The sequence below is a fragment of the Apium graveolens genome, chromosome 9 (genome assembly GCF_009905375.1).
Source record: "Apium graveolens cultivar Ventura chromosome 9, ASM990537v1, whole genome shotgun sequence".
Classification (NCBI taxonomy): Eukaryota; Viridiplantae; Streptophyta; class Magnoliopsida; order Apiales; family Apiaceae; genus Apium; species Apium graveolens.
Genome location: NC_133655.1, coordinates 230,415,798 through 230,427,947, shown reverse-complemented (window position 1 = coordinate 230,427,947; position 12,150 = coordinate 230,415,798). Strand labels below are relative to the sequence as shown.

The following is a 12,150-nucleotide window of genomic DNA, read 5'->3' as shown; positions in this document are numbered from 1 at the left end:
AAGAACTGCAAGCTACAATAGAAACAGCAAGTTCTGATGAAATCATCAAGACTTCAACCTCTGACAGTGCTCAAGTTGATTTGGACAAGATGAAAGTAGCTGACAAAAAGAAACTCCTATGGAAAAATTCCAAACCATCAGATCCAAAGAAAAGCCAGTTATTATCTAGATTTCATGACTATTGGGTTAAATTCCAGAGAAGCAAGAGACAGAGTTGGACTAGGTTCCGATGAAGCTAAGATTAAAACAGGGTTTGAAGTTCCTACTAGAGATTCATTTCTATTGACTGACTGACCGCTTGAAGATGTTACACAGAAACATCTTGATAAGATTATCTCTGTTCAGATGGTACTGGATGCTCATGACAAGCACAATGTTAAGGAAAATCTGATTCTATTTCTTGAAGATGGAAGGACATATCAGATATCAGAATCAGATGTGCTGAACAATCCTTGAAAGAACTTCAATTCTTTTATTACCTTTTAGAGGTAAAGTCTGATATTACCAGGAGATGGTTAAACTTCATATTGAAGACCATCAGAGATAAAGCAAGAATTTATGGTTCAAGAGTTACATAATTCATTCCTAGTATTATTGAAAATGATGGAAGTAAAACTCCAATGAAGAAGAATTCTGCTCAGCTTAAAGTGATTCTGAGGGAAATGTCTATGCTACAATGAAGATTCTTCTCATCCTAGGGTAATAAGATTGAATGATGGTTTAGAAAGAAACCATATCTCTGCTTTAAGGACTGCAATCTATCAGATTGGAAGTTAGAATGAAGAGATGAAGCAAGTCAAGACTACACTCTCTCAAGTCCTGAGGATTAAAGAAGAAAAGCTGATATCAAGCTTTGTCAAGAATCATTATGGATTCAGATTGACTCAGTGAAATTGGTAAAAGCTACAAGGACTGTAAGTTGTAGTTAGTTATCTAGTTAAACTCTTATTGCATTTGTACTTAAATGTTTTTGACATCATCAAATCTATTAACTTGTATATTTTGCATAATTTACAAGCTGGGGGAGATTGTTAGATATATTTGAGATGTCATGTCTAATATGTTTCATGTTTAGTTTTCAGATCTTAATAAACAGGACATATCAGGACTTATGGAAATCAGGACTTACTGGAAGTTAGAACTTAATATCAGAACTTAAGGTCATATCAGAACTTAAGTGCGGGAAGACTTTCATATAAGGAAGGAAGCTGATTTACAGTAGAAGATCGAGACTAAATAAAAGAAGATATGCATGGAAAGAGTTAGAAGACTGGAAGACTTGTAGAAGATATCTGATTGATATATTTTAGGAGACAGAATTGTATTCCATATCAATTAGAAGTTATCTTGTAACTGTGTACTATATAAACATAGACTTTGGGTTTATACTATATGTGTTATCATTATCGAGAAGATTATACATTGTAACTTAGCAGCTCTTAGTGATATTTGTTCATCACTGAGAGAGAACAATAGTTCTTATTGTAACAAAGTTTATTCAATATACTTGATCTTTGTTACATACTTGTGTTAAATCGATTTGATTGTATACACACTATATTCAACCCCCTTCTACAGTGTTGTGTGACCTAACACATTTTCTTGTGTAATAAAAGCCCTTTCCTTTTGTTTGAGCAACTCAAAATACTTCTGTTTATAATCCACATGCTCAAAAATTTTCTTGCTGGAATCTGACTTTTTATATTCACTGGCAAAATGCCCTGCCAAGCCACATTTGAAATATTTGAATTTTGATTTATCCACCATGTTTCTATTTGGCTTAGCTGCTCCAAAGTTCTTCTTAAACTTCAGCTTGGAAAATCTTCTGGAAAGGAATGCAAGATGTTCATCAATATCATCCATATCATCTTGGCTCAAAGAATCTTCATTTTCAGCTACCAGCCCCTTGCCCTTGTTTTCACAGACCTTTGAAGTAGACTCAAAAGCTTCTACCTTCACCTCTTTCTCTTTCTCCAACTCAACAACCAGTGTTATGGACCCTTTTTTCTTCCTTCCTTTCTCCATCATCTCATCTTGTTCTATTTCAAGCTCATAAGTTTTCATGATGCCATACAGTCTCTCCAAAGTAAACTCCTTGTAATCTTGAGAGTTTCTCAATGAGACTGTCATTGGTTTTCATTCCTTTGGAAGAGATCTAAGGAACTTGAGATTGGAGTCTTTTGTCTGATAGACTCTTCCATGCAACTTCAGAGCATTTAGTAGTTTTTGAAACCTACTAAAAATATCAGTGAGAGACTCGCTATCTTCACAATGAAAATGCTCATATTGCTGAATTAGCAGCTGCATCTTATTCTCCCTTACTTGCTCAGTACCATCACAGATAATCTGAATTGTGTCCCAAACCTCCTTGGCTGTTTTGCAGTTAATGATGTTATCAAACATATCACCATCAACTCTATTAAATAATATATTCATGGCCTTCTTGTCTTTCCTAACTTGCTCAATATCAGGATCTGACCATTCATGCCTAGGCTTGGGAACAGATGGTTCATTCCCTGTTGCAACTCTCATTGGTACATGAGGGCCTTTCTCTATGCAATCCACATAGGTCTCATCTTGATAAAGAAGATGTAGGTGCATCTTCACCTTCCAGTGGTGATAATTGTCTTTGTCCAGAAATAGAATCTTGACTCCAACATCCTTCTTGTTGATCTTGCTCTTTTGTTGTGATCTTTAAACTCTTTGTACTTCAAGAGCTTGCTCTGATACCAATTGTTAATCCCTAACAATACAACAAGAATTACAGAAGGAGGGGGGTTGAATGTAATTCTGGCTCCTTTTTTAGATTTATGAAAAATGGTTCAAACTCAATTTATTTCTAACTGTTTGATTTGCAAAGTACGAAATACAGAGTTAAGTTAATCAAACATAAAGTAATATAAACTCAAGTCTTTAAAACTTTCTGGTAGATTTAAATGTATCCACCAGATATATATATATATATATATATATATATATATCAAGAGAACCCTGTGAAGCTTGAATAGCTCACATCTGCTTTACAAGTGAACAACTAAACTTACAGAGAAATGCTACAGGATACAGCTTACAAATGTTTCTCTGAAAAATTGTTTTTGCTTAGTCTATTTGTTATTTTCTCTACTTGCTACACTTGGTTTATATATCACCAAGTTTACATGATAATAAGACAAGATAATAAAGCAAAACCTATCAAGTCTAATTTCATGTTGCTTCACTACTCTATTCCAGCATCTTTGAAAATCTTCATAACTTGCATGGAAATGGTAATGCTTCTTTGTTCTCGAAACCTTGCTAAACAGGCTGCCACATTCCTTTTGAAAACACTCGACGCATGTGACTGAGTTGTCACTGTCAACAGATATTTGAATTGACCATCCGTCGGGTTTATGCTTGTTATGCGTCGGGTAGCCTTGTTGATCATCCGTCGGGTAACTTTATTGATCATCCTTCGGGTAGCCATTTATCACTTGACTTCATTTTATTTGTGTAGAATTACAAGACATCTTATATTTACATTTAATCAACCTATTCTGCACATCTACTAGCATTTTACATAATTCATAAGCTACTACAGAATCTATACAAAGTTGTTTGCAGAAATGTGCTACAGTACCTATTGTTACATAAGCTACTCACCCGACAGATATCAATTAGTCATCCATCAAGACTATATTGAATCATCCGTCAGGACTATAATTGATCATCCGTCGGGTGCTACAAAATTCACTAAGTTAAATCTACTAAGGTGTTTTGTTTAGCTTATCATCAAGTACACAACATATTCCTAACATATATATATATATATATATCTCTGGTGGATACTTTCAAATCCACCAAAATTTTTTAAAAACTTGTGTTTTTACTACTTTGTGTTTTGATTCATATAAAGTATTCATTCCGTACTCTGCAAATCAAACACTTATATATTATCAAGTAAGAACTGTTTTAAAATCTTGAAAAAGAAGCCAGAATTACATTCAACCCCTCTTCTATAATTCTTGTTGTATTGTTAGGGAATAATAATTGGTATCAGAGCAAGCTCTTGAAGTACAAAGAGTGTAATGATCACAACAAATAGCAAGATGAACAAGAAGGATGTTGGAGTTAAGATTCCTTTTTTGGATAAAGATAATTATCACCACTGGAAGGTGAAGATGTACCTACATCTTCTTTCCCAAGATGAGGCCTATGTGTATTGCATAGAGAGAGGTTCTCATGTATCAATGAGAGCTGCAACTGGCAATGAGCCATCTGTTCCAAAACCAAGGCATGAATGGTCAGACCCTGATATTGAGCAAGTCAGGAAAGACAAGAAGGCCATGAATATATTGCTCAATAGAGTTGATGGTGATATGTTTGATAACATCATTAACTAGAAAACAGCCAAGGAGGTTTGGGACACTATCTAAATTATTTGTGATGGTACTGAGCAAGTAAGGGAGAATAAGATGCAGCTGCTAATTCAGCAATATGAGCTCTTATACTATGAAGATAGTGAGTCTCTCACTGATATTTTTAGTAGATTTTAAAAACTACTAAATGCTCTGAAGTTGCATGGAAGAGTCTATCAAACAAAAGACTCTAACCTCAAGTTCCTTAGATCTCTTCCAAAAGAGTGGAAACCAATGAGAGTCTCATTGAGAAATTCACAGGATTACAAGGAGTTCACCTTGGAGAGACTGTATGGCATCCTGAAAACTTATGAGCTTGAAATAGAGCAAGATGAGAGGATGGAGAAAGGAAGGAAGAAAGGAGGGTCCATAGCACTGGTTGCTGAGTTAGAGAAGGAGAAAGAGATGAAGGTAGCTGAAAATGAAGATCATTTGAGCTAAGATGATATGGATGATATTGATGAACATTTAGCATTTCTTTCCAGAAGATTTTCCAAGCTCAAGTTCAAAAAGAACTTTGGAGCTGCCAATCCAAGTAGAAACATGGTGGATAAATCCAAATTCGAATGTTTCAGATGTGACTTGGCTGGGCATTTTTCCAGTGAGTCTAGATCAGATTCTAGCAAGAAGAAATTTGAGCCTGTTGATTATAAACAAAAATACTTTGAGTTGCTCAAGCAAAAGGAAAGGGCTTACATTACACAAGAAAATGACTGGGCAGCTGATGGATTGGATGAAGATGAAGAAACAAGCTATGTCAACCTAGCCCTGATGGCAAAATCTGATGAAACAGAAACAAGTTCTTCAAGTAATCAGGTAATCACCACTAACCTAGCACATTTATCTAAAGTTGAGTGTAATGATACAATCAATGAAATGTCCACAGAATTATATCACTTGCGTGTTACACTTAAGTCCCTCACTAAGGAAAATGCTAAAATTAAAGAAATAATGGCTTTTTAAGTGAGAGAAACAATATGCTAGAGTATCAGTTTATTAAATTTGAAAACTTGAGAATTGAGTGTAAGATTGCTAATGATGAATTAACTGAGTCCTTGAAGAAGGAAGAGATTTTAAAGAAGCAGCTTGAACGAGAACAGGAAGTGATTAAAGCAGGGAAATCATCCAGAGATGTCCATGCTTAAATCACTAAAGTTCAAGGTATTGAGTCCTTTTGTGATGCAGCCTGGAAAAAAAGTAAGGAGAAACTGGAATCCAACATGGTTGAAGGATTTTTGACAGATGTGGACTCGACGGATGATGAGAATCATCCGTCGGATAATCAAAAGGATTATATGTCGGGTGACAAAGAGCCACATATGTCGGCTGTGAATAAACCTGTGAGGAAAGCTAAGCTTGCCAAGCTGAATGAGAAATATGGATCAGTTTTCAAAAACTTTGTTCCAGGAGAATCAAGTCAAGTGAAGAAGGAGAAGAAAGTTAATGTTGGTCATCTGTCCATCAAGCAATTGAATGACAGATTAGAAAAGATTGAGGTTAAAGCAGAAGCTAAAAAGAAAAACAATAGAAATGGGAAAGTAGGAATTAACAAACATAATAACTACACACCAGATAAATATGCTCCAAGAAAAATCTGTGTTAAGTGTGGTAGTGTTTATCACTTGTCTGTTAATTGCAAACTTGCCATGCCTACTCCTATATCTGTACCTCCCACTTTTCCCAACATGACTGCTATGCCTACCATGCCTATGAATGTTATGTCTACTCAGAATAGGAATGCACAATTTGCTAATATGCCATTTGCACCTAATCCTTATTACACTACTAGAAATAGTAGATATGACATCGGTGCTTAGACAACGGCATCTAATGCACCCGATGTTAAAAGTTTGTTTAACATCGGTTTATCAATAAGCGATGTTGAATAGATATACTGATATCGGTTTCCCATACCAACCGTTGTCTATGTTCAAAAATAAAAAAGGTCAAATATATGGTTGGAACTGTGACATCGGCTAATTTTGTTGACCGTTGTCTACGACCACTTTTAAAAAAATAAAAATTTACTTATCTTTCCCCCACTGTTTTAAGACACTTCCCCCCTTAATTTTAACAAAAACTTTTAATTCCCCCCTTTTCCAAAATATCTCTCACCTCTTTCCCCTCCTTCTCTCCTCTCTCCTATGAACCTCATCTCTCTCACCGTCTCTTTCATCACTCATCTCTCTCATCTCTCTTCTCTCTTTCAACACTCATCTCTCTCATCTCTCCGCTCTTTCTCTCATACCTTAAAAATCTCACTCACTCATCTCTTTCTCTCTTGTCGCATAAACCCTAATTTAAGCCCCAATTCAAATTCAAGTTTTGGAGCTTCAAATTGAGCTTCAAACTAGTAACATATATTTAAGTACAGGATTTGGAGCTTGAAAGGACATTTGGAACTTCAAGGTTTTTGAGCATCTGTAGGTTCACAGATCTTTAGAGCTTGGAACTTTTCTGGAGGTATATTCTCCTTTTTACATCTTTTCTTTTGTGGATGTATATAAGAAACATTATGCTTGGTTTTTTGGGGGTTTTATGTACTGTTGTTGGGGTTTGGTGATAAATAAAAGAAATAGTTTTCTTGATTTTTGGAGGATTTATGTTCTGTTTTTTTGGGGGTTTGGTGACAAATAAGAGAAAGAAGCATTGTTACTGGACGTAGTAAGCGTAGTAAGCAGTTGATCGTTTGGGTAGTTCAACTGCACGGTGGCATCTTTCTAGCTGATACTACAGGTTAGTTTCCTTTACTCTTAATACTTCTTTGGGTTGATCAAGGTCCAGGTGGACAATGACAACCTAACTAATTAACATGATGATCGGAGCGCTTTTTGCAAGCCACGCTACTAGATCAACAACAATTAAGAGTTGTTTCTGTCTACTTGCTGCATCAAAAACTAAATCACAAGCATCTAATAAAATACCCGTTTTAAGTAAGATTTGTAATCTGCATACCGTATGCTTTGCATAAATATAGGGGGAAATCCGTATGGTTTAGATAATACAGAATATATTGATGTGAATACAACTTTTGTCAATTATTTTTCTACATTATTCATTCAGGGTGAGGCGCCACTCAATTTCGGTTTTTGTTGGTGATGAAAGTGTAATGATAAATCGGATTGCAGGAGTCTTTGCACGAAGAGGGTATAACATTAAGTCTCTTGCTGTTGGATTGAATAAAGACAAGGCTCTCTTTACTATAGTTGTGTCGGGTACTGAAAAGGTGTTACAACAAGTGATGGAACAGCTACAGAAGCTCGTTAATGTTTTGAAGGTCGTTAAGCTAATATTTGTATGCAGTTGCACAGCATATGTTAGTATTTACATGCTTCAGTGCTATCCAGTTGATAACCTTTATGATTCATTATCCAGGTTGAAGATCTTTCACAAGAGCCACAGGTAGAGCGTGAACTAATGCTCATAAAGATTAATGCAGACCCAAAGTATCGGGCAGAGGTAATTAGTACTGATGTTGCTAAACAATAAATATTATTACCAACAACAGGATAATGAAGTTGCTATATGGAAGTCCCTGTCATTTCACAACCCTTCTTTTTCTCTATGTTTCACTAGAGCTATTTCTGTTTATGCTTTAGGTCATATGGTTAGTGGACATATTCAGAGCAATAGTTGTGGACATTTCAGAGCATTCGTTGACAATTGAGGTAATTTCTAATGCACTTAATTCATGTATCAAATGTGCAGCGAGCCCAAGTCTTTTGGTACAATCAATATATTTAAAATGATTTCTATACATGTCTAGACACTGGACATTGTAGTTTAGTGATCAGTTTTTATAGTCTTCAACCGATTTAAAATTCATCTATCTAACAGAGCCTCACCACCCATGTTACCACCACCATCATGTAAAAGGGCATTTGTAATTTTTTTTTGGGGTTATTTATCTCTTGTTACCCTCATATGGGGAACAAGAAGCTACCAATGTTGGACATGGGAAATCATCTCATGGTTTGACTAGAAGTAGCTTATACCCCTCGAGTTTTAAAAATAATCTGGGTTTTTTTACCATTTCTAAGTAACAGGAATTTAAAATGTTTAACTGTTATGATATTTGTCTCATGTCAAAATCATATTGACAAATCTACACTAGTGGAATCTATTCAAAGACTTGATTGGGCATCTACTTTTCCACAGTATTACTATTATGATTTACGAGGACATGTACAAAATAAACAGTTAATTACGTTCATGCACAGAAGGTTTTGTGTACTTATTAATCCTCAAAGTACTTATATCGATCCAGGTAACTGGTGATCCTGGAAAGATGGTTGCAGTGCAAAGAAATCTAAGCAAGTTTGGAATTAGAGAAATTGCTAGAACTGGAAAGGTTGGTTGTTTTTAACTACGAGATAACATCATACCGGCATTTTCTTCACCATCTCTGTATTTCATGTTTGAGCACTATTAGACGCATATTTCTGACCTCTGTTAAAAAAAATGGGAATGTATAAAGATATTTAAAATGGATTTCCTTGTCATTTTACAACCCTTCTTATTCTCTCTGTTTCACTAGAGATATTTATGTTTATGCTTTAGGTCATATAGATAATGAAGTTTCTTTGAAACTGCTCATTCCGTTGCTAGGTAATCCTGATACAGGAAATATATTGTAAACTTGATATCATAAAGTTTACTTGGATTCTATATACGTCAACTAATTAAACTAAATAACAGATGTTAGGTGAAACCATATTAATATGTTAAACTCCCTGTCACAAGTATTGGGAAATTTCATTTTGTTTTTCCATAAGAGCTTTTGAACATCTTTTCTCAGTCCGTTAGTCTCAGATTCCCTTATCCCTTAGTCAATTGTAGCTACAGCTTCACGTAAACGTTTGTTTTTAATATTTTCAGAGGAAAAAATCAGAGGGTTAAAGTTGTTGGATCAAATGGACAAGTAAATGACACTAATATCCACCTATCAGGTGTTTCTTCTGACGTGGGGCAGGTAATTGATTCAGCAGGAATTTATAAAGGCCTTCTGTCTATGATTTCTAAGTTCATGTATCAAGGTCTATCAGTCACTGATTTAGGTATCATCGGCCTGCAAGGTTGATTTGCTGCTCTTTGGTTTGATCATATAGAAGTCATGCTCTTCTTTAGTTTGTCGGAATTGGGTTGGTTGGCTAAATTGGATGGAGTTGTCGGAATTTAAGAATAGGGTACTAAAAATTTAGTATTGTATGAGTTGACTAATGAAATGCTTGTATTTATTTGAAATGTATAGTATGGTATGAGTAATATTTTGGTATTAGACTTGTAATTTGGATGAGTACCTTTATGTTTCTATTTGGATGTTTTTTGTTGGATGTTGCATTATTTTGGTTCCCTGTGGTTATAAATAGTACCAGGATGGCATGCAATATACAGAACATTAACATCACAATGGTACATGCAAATCGATGTAAAAAATGTACAAAAGACATCATATGAAATAATATTAAATAAAAAAGAACTAAAAAAACCGATGTGTAATAGTCATTTGACATCGGTTCTGAAAAAACTCAATGTATTTTAAGTCAAGTAACATCGGTTATAGAAATTGGCTGATGTTAAACAAAAAGATTTAACATTGGTTTTGTGAAGAACACCCATGTCCTATTCATCATTTCACATCGGGGGGCTAATTTAACCGATGTCTGATCAGACATTTCACATCGGGCAACTAATCTAACCGATGTCTGATCTGGCATTTCACATCGGTTTGTTCGAAAGAATTTTAATAAATGCCTTTTAGAGCTTGTAGATATCAAGTTTTAATGGATAAATACCTCATAATATATTCATATTCACCTAGAAATACTGTAATATAAGCTTAAATTTGTTACAAAGACATCACATTTAATCTTAAAACCGATGTATAGCACTGTAATAGACATCGGCTATTAACCGATGTCAAAGACTGATGATATTTAACATCACACGCGAAGACATCGGTTCAGATTTTTTTTTAACATCGGTTCTGAACCGATGTCTGATCCCATATTTCTAGTAGTGTTATGCTGCATTTGGTATGCCTCAAATGCCATTTAGCATGTCTTACGGGAATAACATGTTTGCAAATAGCATGACTTTTCCTGTTAATCAAAATGTGCATGATAATTATGTTCTAATGACTGGTTTCAAAGTCCAACTCAAATGACTAAAGGTGAATCAGAAATTCCCATGTCAACTGAAATTAAACCTAAGAAACCAAAAAAGAAAGCTAACAAGGCAGGACCCAAGGAAACTTGGGTACCAAAATCAACTTGATTTGGTTTTGATGTGTACAAGGAAACAGAAAGAATCTTTGGTATATGGAAAGTGGTTGTTCAAGGCACATGACTGGAGATTCTACCCTGCTCATAGAGTTTAAGGAAAGAGCTGGCCCAAGTATTACTTTTGGAGATGACAGCAAAGATTATACTGTGGGATATGGCTTGATTTCAAAAGACAATGTCATCATTGAAGAGGTTGCCCTAGTGGATGGTCTCAAGCACAATTTGTTGAGTATCAACCAGCTTTGTGATAAGGGTAATTCAGTAACCTTCAATTCAGAAGCCTGTGTTATGACAAACAAAAGAAGCAACAAAGTGGTTCTCACTAGAGTGAGAAAAGGAAATGTGTATCTAGCTGATTTCAACTCATCTAATGCAGAATCTGTCACTTGTCTTCTCAGTAAAGCACGTCAAGATGAAAGTTGGCTATGGCACAAGATGCTATCCCATCTAAACTTCAAAACCATGAATGAGCTTGTCAAGAAAGAACTTGTTAGAGGCATTCCTCAAGTGGAGTTTTCTAAGGATGGATTGTGTGATGCTTTCCAAAAAGGAAAGCAGATCAAAGCATCATTCAGAAAGAAGCTTGATTCAATAATTGAAGAACATTTGCAATTGCTACACATGGATTTATTTGGACCAGTCAATGTGTTGTCCATCTCAAGGAAAAGATTTTGCCTAGTAATTGTGGATGATTTCTCAAAGTTCTCTTAGACATATTTCCTAAAGTCTAAAGATGAAGCTAGTGAAATCATCATCAATCACATAAGGCAAGTCAACAATCATCCTGATTTTAAAGTAAGAAGAATCAGGAGTGACAATGGAACAGAGTTTAAGAATTTTGTGATAAAATCATTTTGTGAAGAGAATGGGATTATGCATGAGTTTTCTGCAGCAAGAACTCCACAACAAAATGGAGTAGTGGAAAGAAAGAACATATCTCTTATTAAAGCTGCAAGGACAATGCTTTAAGAATCAAAGTTACCAACATATTTTTGGACTGAAGCTGTGAATACTGCCTGCTACACTCAGAATATTTTTTTGATTAATCAAGCAAAGTGTATGACACCCTACCAATTGTTCAAGAACAAGAAACCAACTCTAAATTTTCTTCATGTCTTTGGCTGCAAATGTTTTATCTTGAGGAATCAAACTGATCAACATAGGAAGTTTGATGCTAAAGCAGATGTAGGAATTTTTGTTTGATATGCTGTGGGAAAGGCTTATAGGGTCTACAATCTAAGAACTAACATTTTTATGGAATCAATACATGTTGTGTTTGATGACAAAAAGATTGAAGGACTGCAAGATGGAGATTTCCATGAAAGCCTCAAGTTTAATAATGTGGAGATGATTAGTGATGACAGTGATGATGAAAGTGATCAAGAAACAGTAAATAGGATAATGCAAAAATGCTTCATCCATCGGGAGACAAACTGCCTTATCCGTCGGGAGACAATCAGCTTCATCCATCA

The 12,150-nt window shown here is 35.2% G+C and overlaps 1 protein-coding gene across 1 annotated transcript in view; it reads left to right on the top strand.

The window, feature by feature from the left end:
- Positions 1-9,575, top strand: part of LOC141686017 (uncharacterized) — an 80,775-nt gene extending 71,200 nt beyond the window's left edge. Inside the window, exons 4-8 of the mRNA XM_074491083.1 lie at positions 7,458-7,671; positions 7,770-7,853; positions 7,994-8,062; positions 8,662-8,745; positions 9,273-9,575. Coding sequence (XP_074347184.1) covers positions 7,458-7,671; positions 7,770-7,853; positions 7,994-8,062; positions 8,662-8,745; positions 9,273-9,293 — 472 coding nt within the window. The 3' untranslated portion in view covers positions 9,294-9,575. The remainder of the gene's footprint in view (positions 1-7,457; positions 7,672-7,769; positions 7,854-7,993; positions 8,063-8,661; positions 8,746-9,272) is intronic.
- The last annotated feature ends 2,575 nt before the right edge of the window (positions 9,576-12,150 follow it).